Source organism: Chanodichthys erythropterus, chromosome 9, assembly GCF_024489055.1.
Source record: "Chanodichthys erythropterus isolate Z2021 chromosome 9, ASM2448905v1, whole genome shotgun sequence".
NCBI lineage: Eukaryota > Metazoa > Chordata > Actinopteri > Cypriniformes > Xenocyprididae > Chanodichthys > Chanodichthys erythropterus.
The window spans coordinates 34,955,496-34,967,504 of NC_090229.1; the positions used below are offsets into that span (position 1 = coordinate 34,955,496).

General features: G+C 37.8%; 2 protein-coding genes across 4 annotated transcripts in view; one reads left to right on the forward strand and one right to left on the reverse strand.

Annotated features, from left to right (window-relative positions):
* The window catches only part of acsl2 (acyl-CoA synthetase long chain family member 2), a 39,528-nt gene extending 39,127 nt beyond the window's left edge, over positions 1 to 401 (forward strand). For both annotated transcript variants that reach the window (XM_067394061.1, XM_067394062.1), the window contains one exon: positions 99 to 401. In XM_067394061.1, coding sequence (XP_067250162.1) covers positions 99 to 239 — 141 coding nt within the window. In that variant the 3' untranslated portion in view covers positions 240 to 401. The remainder of the gene's footprint in view (positions 1 to 98) is intronic.
* A 744-nt stretch (positions 402 to 1,145) lies between these two features.
* Positions 1,146 to 12,009, reverse strand: part of bin3 (bridging integrator 3) — a 73,986-nt gene continuing 63,122 nt past the window's right edge. For both annotated transcript variants that reach the window (XM_067395442.1, XM_067395443.1), the window contains one exon: positions 1,146 to 2,667. In XM_067395442.1, coding sequence (XP_067251543.1) covers positions 2,521 to 2,667 — 147 coding nt within the window. In that variant the 3' untranslated portion in view covers positions 1,146 to 2,520. The remainder of the gene's footprint in view (positions 2,668 to 12,009) is intronic.

Genomic DNA, 12,009 nt, shown 5'->3' on the forward strand with positions numbered 1-12,009 from the left:
TTTGTATACAGCTGTTGAATTTTTCTGAATATCTACTACTACTCTCATGTATATCAGAGGAGAGATTGTGTTTCAGCTGTTTTCTCTTTCTTTCTCAGGTGAAGGACTTATATTTGCACCCTGAAATGTTTAGCGTGTCTAACGGCCTCCTCACACCGACCCTGAAGAGCAAGCGCGTGGATCTGCGACGACTCTTCAGCGAGCAGATCGCACAGATGTACAGTAAATCATCCATTTAGACCTCACATACTAATACAGTCCAGCACAGACTCTCAACACCGCGTTTATCAAGCGATTTTCTCTAAAACATTTGAACTAACTTCAAAAGACTCGCTAAATAAGGGTGATGCTACTGACAGGAAACTGTTCTCAATAATTTATGATAAATTGTCTTGAAGACTGAAGTCTTCACATCTTTGTTTCTCATTTAGTGATCTAGATGGTGTTTTAGGTCATTTTAGACAGTGCAAACAATGAAAGCTGAGACACACACACACTCTCCATCCTAACACGTAGATCAGGAACGTTGGGATACATTTTACAAGATTTGGGAACAGATGAACTTATTGGAAAGAATAGCTTTTCACTCGGTTTTAGATATTTTACAGTTTTGTAATTATGAGTTTGATTTTGCACCTCTAAAGAACAATCTGTATGAATTTTGATGATGTACTTCAGTTGTTGTGTTGATATGAAATGTCTGTATGTTCGACGGTCTGTAAATGAGTATTTTCAACTGTAAATGTTTGACTAATTGCAGCTGATAGAGATGTACTGTATTTTACTCTTTTATTGACAGAAGAATAAAGACAATGCATTATTAAGGTTTTCTTATAACTTATCTCAATCACAGCTCTGACTGACACCATCTGTTAAATCAAAGCTGATTTTGAGAACGGTGTTTGGGTTCATAGGGATGTCAATCCGAACTGGGGTCAATGGGTCACTCGAGTACTTTGGTGAACAGTATTAGATGTTCTCTTGCTTACAAAAAAAAACAAAACTACAGTTCAACGCCTACAAATAGCAATTTTGCCTACCACTGTGCCCTAATCCAGATCATGCCAGTATCCCATTGGATGAAAAAGACATAAGATGGAGTTCATTCAAAATATAGATCAATCTCTCTCTCTCTATATATATATATATATATACACACACACACACGGATGTCCAAAACCAGTTTACTGTAAGGAGGTATGACAACTAAACACAATAGCAAACACATATTTTAAGAACAACACTTCAATTTCAGAAATAAAGAGACAAATACACACATTTTGAAAATATAAGGCTATGGTCCAGAGTCTTACAGAAAATGTTTTAGGTTATTTCAGGTTTTGTCTTTTAAAAGCAAAGCAGGAATGTAAAAACATGCTGTAAGTTTTAATTTGTTTTATCCAAAATGACTTGACCTGAATTCAAGGTTTACATTTTAACCCTGGGAATCAAACCCATGACCATGGTGAGCAACATCACCTACTGTAAAGGCACATTTAATAATCCAATTATCTGTATATCATTTAAAATATTATCCAAATATTCATGTCAAACCGAACCAAAAATTTTCCATTTATATATTCAAAGCTCTTGATTTAAAAAAATACTTCATTATATTATTGATTGTCAGTAAATGCGATGAAAATGTGTGGATAACTGGCCCTGAAACTACTGACAGTACATTGTGTATTATGGCTGTAAGACTATTGGTAAATATAACAAAAATAGTATTAACAAAAGGTCTTTCCTTCAAACCAAATACAATGAGCACAAACGCAGGTCAGTTACATACAAAAAAAAAAAAATCTTCAGATGTGCCAGTAGATGGAGGCAGAGTATCATTTAAATGCATGTGAAAAGCATCATGTTAGAGCACTGACAATTACTCTGTAACATTTTTCTAAGATAACCACAAACATATGTCAACAGTTTCATATAAATATTGATTCTCTGCATGATTCCAGTGTTGCACTATTCTGTAAAGAGCAGGAAAAAAGTTAAGAATACATCATGAGTAGTGTGTGAACTACGAACAACTTGTATAGAAAACAAAGCTTTAGCTTATTAGAAGTTCTTATAAGTTACAACGTATTTTTTATATTAATTTGGCCTCTGGTGGATGGGAAAGCTGTAACATAATTGACATGTTTATCTGTTAGAACTTCAATGATCAATCGTTGGTCGGTTGTAGTGACTGTAAAGACAAAAATAAACTGACATGACAAAAAAAAAACATTTAGGAAGTTTGATTAGCAAAAAGTGACATTAGCTGGAAAAAAAATCCAGGTAAGATATTCCAGCTAAGAATCTAATCTTCATGCTAATATGAGAATCTGAACATTCCTGTTAAAAAGTGTTACAGTTTCACTAGTGTTTCTGATGGCTTCATTTGTCAACACGAGATTCAAAATAAGACTTCTACATTATCAATAAAAAGTAACAAACAGAAAAAGAAATAAATAACGGTTGACGTGACTTCATTAAAACATCTTTGTGGCGTATCAATGGATGTTTTCTGTCTCAGTCGTCGGCCACGATGGACAGCGCGCGCAACTCGTTCAGTTTGGCCTCGTTCTCCTGCTTCCTCTGTTCATCTGTCAAACCGCCCTGGTCAATCTGATCCGTCAGTTCAGTGAAGATATTGTGCATCTCGGTAAAATAGGCCACCTGAGAGAAAAGGCATGAGTGAGAAACAAAGGGTTAAGAGAGGTCAAGTACACACATGACCAGTATTATAATTAAACATTGCCATTTTTTTTTCATGTGTGTCAAACAGGATTTTTTTTAACTTGTCAATTTCTGATTTGATGGTTCAGAAATCACAGTAAACAATTTTAATTTGGAACAAAGTGAGTCTTGATGAACATCTTCCTGTTTACTTTTCACATAATGCCACAACACAAGGCTACTTCAGCACTATAATTAATTAATGATTTGCATAAGCCTTTTAATTGGTCAGTTTTATGTATTTTATTATTCTCATGCAGTCACAGGGAATGATGGGAAAAGTAGTTCTTCACATAAGCCCGCCATCACATAAATTAGCCAATTTAATAGTCTTTTCTGGCCATCTTTGTCACTATTCTTTAACAACAGCACTCAAAATAAGTGATCAATACCATCTAGAATCTGACAAAAGTCCCCTAAGAGTCAAAGCCACGCCCCTTAGGATTGACACTAAAGGTCTTCTCAGGTCCTAAAATCTGTACCAGACCCGAATCACTTCTTACATGAGCCTGACGTGTATACATTTTTTATTTTTTTTTTTAAAGAAAAACTCGACAGACCTGATCAAATTAGACCAAATTACAAATGTGTTCCTTTTCTATGAGCGCTTCTCAAAAAATGCACTTGAAAGGTTAGTTCACCCAAAAATAACATTTCCGTCATTAATTACTCAGCCAGTCATTCCAAAACAGCAAGACCTTCGTTCATCTTTGGAACACAAATGAAGATATTTTTGATGAAATCCAAGAGGTTTTTTTTTTATCTCCCATAGAAAGCAACATAATTACCATCATTTAAGGTCCAGAAAGATATTAAAGACATCGTTGAAATAGTCATCGTGACTGCAGTGGTTCAATCTTAATGTTATGAAACAACGAGAATAGTTTTTGTGTGCAAAAACAAAATAAAAAAAAACTTTATTCAAAATAATAATATTCTTTATTCAACAATTTCTTTCTGGACCTTAAATGATGGTTATTTCGTTTTTTTCTATGGGGAATAATTTTTAAAAAACTTGGGAATTAATCAAAAATATCTTAATTTGTGTTCTGAAGATGAACAAGACCTGAAGACCTCGGACACACCCTTTGAATCGGAAAGTTACATTTTCCATGACATTGCGATGCTGTAAATCATCATTTACATGATCGTTCCGACAGGACACATAATCCCCGTCCAAACTAAAAGACAAAATCCCAGCATATCTGTTTAAAAAAATGTGAACTAACTTTTTTGCCAAAGCATTAATCTAAATAAAGAACTTGGCTTTTATAAACAAGGGATATTCTTCACTCCCTCTCATACAAGAGAACCAAAAATCATCCCGAGATAACGCTCATGGGTCTGTGGGTAGTGGGTGACCCTGATCTTCTGTGATCGGTGTGTGAGCGAGCGAGTGTCGGCTGAAAGCTTTCTTGACACGTCCCGCCCCTGCTCTTCCCCCGGCCCGTGAGTCAGGGGTCCCGCGAGAGACGCTTTGATGATTAATAGCCTTTAATCACATTACAAGACTCCAGGAGGAGTGGGCCGCCATTGAAAGCGCTGGGAAATACAGCTGCTCGGCTCTCAAACCTACACACAGCACATTTATTCAAGCTGCTCGCTGTATGTGCGTTTAAAAAAAACAATCCACATCCACTACAGCCTTAAAATCCAGTGAGAAAACAAGACGATACGAGTGGTGTTTGTCAGCGCAAAACTCGCCACCATGATGCTAGGCTGTTGCTTGCTACAGTATGTGAGCTACAGATATGTGGTTGCCAGGGTGTTCTGAATGGTTGCTAGGTGTTTTTTTACTGGCCCACCTCCAAGTCACCAAATTAAGACTTACAGTTTAAGGGACAGTTCACTAAAAAAAAAAAATATATATATATAAAGGGCTCTTCCTTTAAGGGTGTTCAAATTATTGATCCTAAAAATGAGCAACAATAATAGCAATACTTCATTCAGCAAAGCTGTGAACGTTACTGAAAAGCAAAGGCCATAAAAACGGGAAACGGTCTCGTTCGCTAGTGATACGCAGCAGAATTTCGACTCAACTCCACTGTTCACACAGCAGCCATTGAGTTCAGACACCCACGGATTGCAAAGACACTTTTTAGGGCTTTTGTAGGGCAGATGTATAAATGCGGCACCAAACATTGTGATGAAGCACATCTCTTTTGAATAGATTGTGTAAACTGCCTCTGGGATTGCTCGAAATGACTTCAGACTCTAATCAAAGACTCCACGCTGGCCGTCAGTGGCGCTCTGTGATCTATGAGAGGCCAGTTCCTGCCCAGTGCTGAATGGAAGCGGATACTGGTCTGTCCTGTTTATGGTGGTCTCACCACATGAAGAGGGGAGAGGGGATCTGTTTGCCGTGCAGCACGTGGGGCTGGAAGGAAAACTTGTTCACAGGAAAATCCGCCTTGGACCTGTCAGAGATCAATCAAAACGGCCAATGAATGATGCCGCCACACACAAGCTAAAACGCAGGTACGGCACCGTATTTATGTCTTGGCTTTAGACAGCACACCCACAGACCGTTCATGAGTTGTAAGATACATGTTGGACACAACAGAGCTTTCCCAAAATGACAAGCTCTAATCTGATTGGTTGCCGTTATGCAGCTTTTGGAAGTCAAGGCGCAAGGGCCGGATTGTGAAAACGAAGTTTCAAGGATTTTAGTTTGTGCGGTTTGTGCCTGTACGTGGCATCCTAAGTAATCCTGCTTTGATTCGGAGATATATCCATTAAACAATCGGTACTTATTACTTACAGATGGAAGGATATTCTGACCGCAAAGTCAACACACATTTCCAATCATCCCTTTGCTGCTGTATGTTTAACTATTTGTGGAGACAGCTGTGCCATGATTTGAGCAAGATACCACAGCAATCTATTATTGTGGTTTCGTCCATTTTAGATTTACCGCCCCTTAAAAAAAAAAAAAAAAAAAATCACATAAAAAAAAATCAAATTGTGGTTGGTTGTTGAACATATGATCTAGACGGGCCCTTCCTGTTTAAGCGGGTGATTCTTGACCAGAACAGCCTTCAAAGGGGATTAGTATTTATGCTTCTGTCACACACAGATTAATATATTCTAAACACTCGTCCAATTAAGTAATTAAACACACACACACATACGCTGTAATACATTGTGTAACACACTGTAAAGCCACCGATCTCCCAAACTGAGTCCGGCGTCATGTATCTACAGAATACTCGCTAACCATGAACTGATCAGCTCGAGGCCACCTACGGTACTGAGTGACAATAAAATGAGAAGGAAATCTGCCTTGGAATAGAAATCCATTTTGAATATTTATTGACAAATAATTGTCCATAAAAACAAACCCAACACCACTTGTCCAATGTAAGGTTGGAGGGATGCAAGAGCCTGTCCTCGGCGTCTTGGGCCAAGGCCTGAAGAAAAAAGACAGTCCATTGCAGAACTAAAGCCAAAAGTTTACTTCCCCTGGTCAATGTTCTGCTCTGCTCGCGGACAGTCCTTGCAATGTCATTTTTGTCATCAACAGTCTGCTGATGTCTCCGCGTGCTGCCCAATTTTTGTGTCCGTGTGGACAACTGCTCATGTATGAGTGATTTCATCTTTCAAAAAGCCCACTAGTACACACACACACACACCCAGATAATTTAGTGTCAACAAGTCACCTGACCTGCATGTCTTTGGATTATGTGGGAAACCAGAGTTGCTGTGATAATTGCAGTTAGTATCACAGCAATTTGAGGTCACAAATATAACAAGCTTTAGCTGCTTGACAGTTATCATTCTATTACAGCAATATAAATTTGGCCATCTTTGGCCACTGCACTGGGTCTCAAGCTTGTTTAGCATCTCACCACATGTATTCCGTTCTAAAGATGGCGTGTCAAGTTCACCTTTTAAAAGCTTTCTTGAGATCCTTGCCTTTTCTTTCATTCCAGCGTACTCTGTCTAGCTCTAAAACCCTGATCCTGGAGACGTACCTTTCTACAGAACTCTGCTCCAGCACATTTACCTGTAATTTACAAGTACTCCTGAATACCTGGATTAGCTGGTTCAGATGTGTTTGATTGGGGTTGGAGCTTAACTCTACAAGATGGTAGCCCTCCAGGAGCAGGATTGTCTACCCCTGGACATGTTGTTCTATACCCGTATGACCTTCGTTCATCTTCAGAACACAAATTAAGATATTTTTGATAAAATCCGATGGCTCAGTGAAGCCTCCATTGACAGCAAGATAATTAACACTTTCAGATGCCCAGAAAGCTACTAAAGATGTATTTAAAACAATCCATGTGACTACAGTGGTTCAACCTTAATGTTATGAAGTGACGAGAATAAATTTTTTGCCCCCAAAAAACAAAAAAACTTTGTAAATAAACACTGCTTCATGAAGCTTGAAGCTTTACAAATCTTTTGTTTCGAATCAGTGGTTCGGAGCATGTATCAAAATGCCAGTCATGTGAGTAAACGAGGCTTCATTATGTCTAGACTTGTGCCGATATTCGGTAATGCGATAAATCACGATAATGAATATGCACGATATTGTAATCGTTGGCACTTCAGAATACCGTAAATAATAATTTATTACCAATTATTAATTTTTTTTTATAAGGCAATTAAGAATACTTTATATATAAATATGCATAAAGTGCACAACACCGCTGTATTCTGCATCAATAGGACACGCGCTCAGATGTAAACAATCCCAACGTGCACGAGAAGCACATGACGGAACGAGTGAAGGAGACGAGCTGAATGAAAGTGCGCGTTCAATCTCTGACAGCAGAGGGCGCTGATGGAACAGCAGCGTGCAGCGGTTACCACGGAAACCGTGCAAACAAAGTAACTGCGCTAGTGAAGTTTTTAAAATGCTTCAAACAGCCAATCATTTTTTTGTAATCTCAGTGTTGTTCATCACAGCACCAAATACTGAATACTTAAAAAAGACTTAAAAGGATATTTATTTTCAAACCTAAACATTTTTATATTTTAATCTGGACTACTACATGCCCTAATGATTAGAAATGTTCTGATTATTTGTTATTGTTCAGTAAAACTTTGAAAACATACAGCTTCATTAGTTAACATGTTAATTCATTATCAATAAACTGACAATAAAAATACTTATAAAGTATTCATTATTATTAATTAATGTTAATTTCTTAGTTACTATTTAATACTAAAATCAAAATAACTTATTTAATGGACCTGAGATAAAACTAACAATGATCAGTTGTGTTTCTAAACTAACATTAACAAAAAATAACACTTTCTGTAACAAATGTAGCTATTGCTCAATCTTAGTTAATGCATTAAATAGAGTAAAGTGTTATCTGTTGTTCTTTATAGCCTAATTCTTTTGCATTTTAATCTGTTTGAAAATTTCAGTCAGAGTTGTTTTTGTTTTATTACAAAGATTTCTTAAACCTGTTAAACTGACAAAAATGGTTTTGCAACTTATTTTAATATTGTGATAACATACCGTATACCGTATAAGTATACCGTGATAAAAGCTTAATCAATTAATCGCAGCATGAAAATTTGATACCGTCACATGCCTAGTTATGTCATAAGTGTTTCGAAACATTTCGAAATTTCAATGGTTCATGTGACTTTGGCAATTTCATACACGCTCCGAATCACTGATTTGAAACAAAAGATTTGTTAACACTGAACCACTGTAGTCACATAAACTGTTTTAAATATGTCTTTAGTATCTTTCTTGTGTTAATTATCTTGTTGGCGATGCACGCCTCACTGAGCCATCAGATTTGATCAAAAATATCTTAATTTGTGTTCTGAAGATTAACGAAGGTCTTACAGGTGTGGAACTACATGAAGGTGAGTAATAAATGACAGAATTTTCATTTTTTGGTGAACTAACCATTTAAGCCTGACGTCAAAGAACTAGCGGCGATGAAAGCTGACTGTGTTGTCGCCTTGGCTGCAAAAAAGCTGTGCTTGACAACACCAAAAGGACTAAAGGCAACTGTCAACTAGCATGTGCATTATGCACCTGTGTGTAAGTAAATATCTGTCTATATCAGCAGGTATCAATAGTCTATTTTCGTCATTCAAAAAGGACACTGAAACTAGATCTGGAGATATACAAACCGTAAACAAAGCAGCGCTTGCTTGCCATTTTGAATCTCAATCACACTGATCACTTTCTTCATTCCAGTCGGCTCAAGTTATTATGAAAATATTTGTGCATTCAAATGCTCTGTTAAAATGACGTAAAATTATAACAGCCTTCTGTCTGTACCATCTTGACTTTGCACGTTTTGAATCACTTTCGCTTTTATTCTTGTGCACTGACAATCAGAGTTCTCGCACTCTCAGAAGGCCCGATGCCGACTCAACATGCTGAATCGGCCCAGAAAACCCAGACGTCATCCGACTAGAACCAATGGTGCGGAACACACCGAAAAAACCAAGCTGACCATCGTTTAAAAACGGCTTGACATTGCCCGACCGCTGACTGTCGGCTTGGTGTGTCCCGGCCTTTATGCACACACCCAATCAGGTGACAATGTGATGCTCCACGTCATTCACTTGCAGTACATTTCCATGCATCCAGTGAAGACTGTATTAAGGAGGTGGTGAAGATGAGATTTGTGAATTTCATATTTTTCATACATCTGAAGTGTTACCAACTCAATTCAATTTCAGAAAATTTGCCAGAGTGTGTAAATTTGGCTCATTCCGTGGCCATCCAGGATGTACGTGCATGCATTTATGTATCTCTCTTTAGGCCAAATTTCTATTAGTCCTCTTCTCCTGATATAAGGCAGTGTGCGAATGACTCAGCAGGATGAGGGACTCTCAGCATGACTGAATGTTTGGTGAGTCAAACTGTGTCCACTGCAGGATTCTTGGAAACACAAACACAGACCGTCTAATCTGACGTCCATCAGATATGGAGGGAGGTAGCGTCTCTGCACAGCACCTATAGTAATATAGCCTGCGGTCTCAGGAGATCATGTGCTCCCTCTGTCTCCCTCGTCACAGAGAGCTGCTGTTGGTGACTGTGTCTTGGAGTATGTGGGTGTTGGAGGTACGGCACTCTGGGTTACAGAAAGCACTTGATGAATGAGACTCGGTCATCTGTTAGGCCTCTCTGCTGCCCATCTGTTAGCAAAAAACTCAGGGAAAGACTGCATTTCAGGCCTGATCTTAGATCAGCTTAATACTGCATTCATGTGTTCATTTATTTATAACCTTTATTTTTTCCAGAGCACCCACGTCTGGTTTTCAATAGAGCAAATGACAAAAGCGTAACACAACAAAGTGTGGCTACACAAAAACAATCACAAAAGACTGCTGTCTCCATTAAGTTCGGAGAGGTTTTAGCTAAAGGAAATCTGATGTTGTTCCACCCATGACATTTACAAGCTGAATGCAATTGTTGTTTACTAGTCTATACAAGAAGACCAGAACCTTGTTATCAAATGGATAGTTCCAGTTCTGGATGCTGATTGGTCAATACAATGCTCTCAAATCATAATGTACAGTCAGCCGGTCATCATCATAAAAATAAATGACTGGGTGATAAACCATCTTTTTTTTTTTTTTAGAACCGTTGAAAAGTGACATTAATCAATTGATTCGAACATGAATGCCCCACATGAGCAGCATAACTCAATGTGTCATCATGATGGCTGTTTCCCGTTTGGTTAATCCAACTCAGGCTAATCAGATAACACAATCAGACATCTTAACACTTGACGCATTCACACACAATAAGAATAATCTCCTAAATGAAGGAAAAGTATAAACCAAAATGAGCAAAGAAAATTGAGCCAACACTTTCTAGAGAGTAACAATACCATGTGGGTAAATCTCACAAAACTAGTCAAGTACGTTACAAATGTGAAATAACCTCATATTTACTACTGCAATACAACAACAAATTTAATTACAGTAACATTTAAATAATAAATAATTTACTACACAATTCATCTGTTTGATATACCAGACCGAAATAGTGCATGTTCAAGTAGACAGCCAGGAGAGGCATTTTTGGGGATCATACGGCACTGGATCAGGTCCTGACAGATCTCGTCTGCCCGCTCTGCCCTGAGCTGTGAAGATTATGGCTTTTAAATATGTAATTAACCCACCAAAAAAGGCCTGCTTGGACTATTCAGCTTTAACACCAGGTCAGAGTTAAGTCAGTGTTGTAAAACACTGTGTAAAATACAGTAGGTTATATCTACCGTACTTAGAGGATACTTTTAACTTGGCAGGCAGATGACAGCTTAGATGATCCTTTAGTTTTAAACTTTTCTATTGTTTGTGTTTCTTAAAGGGTTAGTTCACCCAAAAATGAAAATTCTGTCATTAATTACACCCGTAAGACCTTTTCTCATCTTTGGAACACAAACAGAGATATTTTTGATGAAATCTGAGAGGTATCTGACACATTCAAGGTCCAGAAATGTACTAAAGACATCATGCAAGACGTGTCTGCCAATACTGAGTCGGCGTTCAGATGTAGAACCTGGAAGTGCTGAATGTAAACAATGTAGCAGAATGACAAAGAAGAGAAGAAATTGTTGAATAAAGTCATTATTTTTTTGTTTTGTTTTTGCGCACAAAAAAATTACATTTTTGGGTGAACTAACACTTTAATGCTACTATATTAAAGTTTAAGTCAATGTGTACTGATATCATATGTGATGTTAAACTACACTGTATTATTTTTCTCCTCTAATAGATTGTTTGCAATCACATGGTTCTGGTGATGCGCAAAATACCGGTGGAGGGCAAGCAGTGAAAATTAGAATCGAAGAGATGGAGAAAAGTCCTTTCTGTGCTGGTTTAGAAAGGTATAAACAGAAAATCACAACATATGTTGGACGTGATCTTTATGTTATGAAGATGAGTGACTTTCCCACTGAATTGAAAGACTTTCCTGCCATCAAGGAGGAAGATATAGAGAATGTGAAGCTGCCGTTCAGTTCTAGTTGGGTTTGTTTATATCGCGCTGCCTTTCTACTAGTGAAGTTAGGGCAGTATTTTGATTTTCTGTCCCAATTGTGAAAAATGTCGCCATTGTAGGTCATTTATGATGAATCGAGAATCGCAACAGGAGCTCACGTCATCGTTCATGGAAAAAACTGGACGTGTAATACAATTGTTGCTTTTTATACATGTAAATACACAGTAAGGAAAGCAGGTTGAGGAGGTGACGGGAAGACGCCGTATATCAAATCTAATAATGTCACTGATTTAACCCACTCCCTCTCACTCAATAAAATAATCACATAGTTGAGTGTTTTTGTC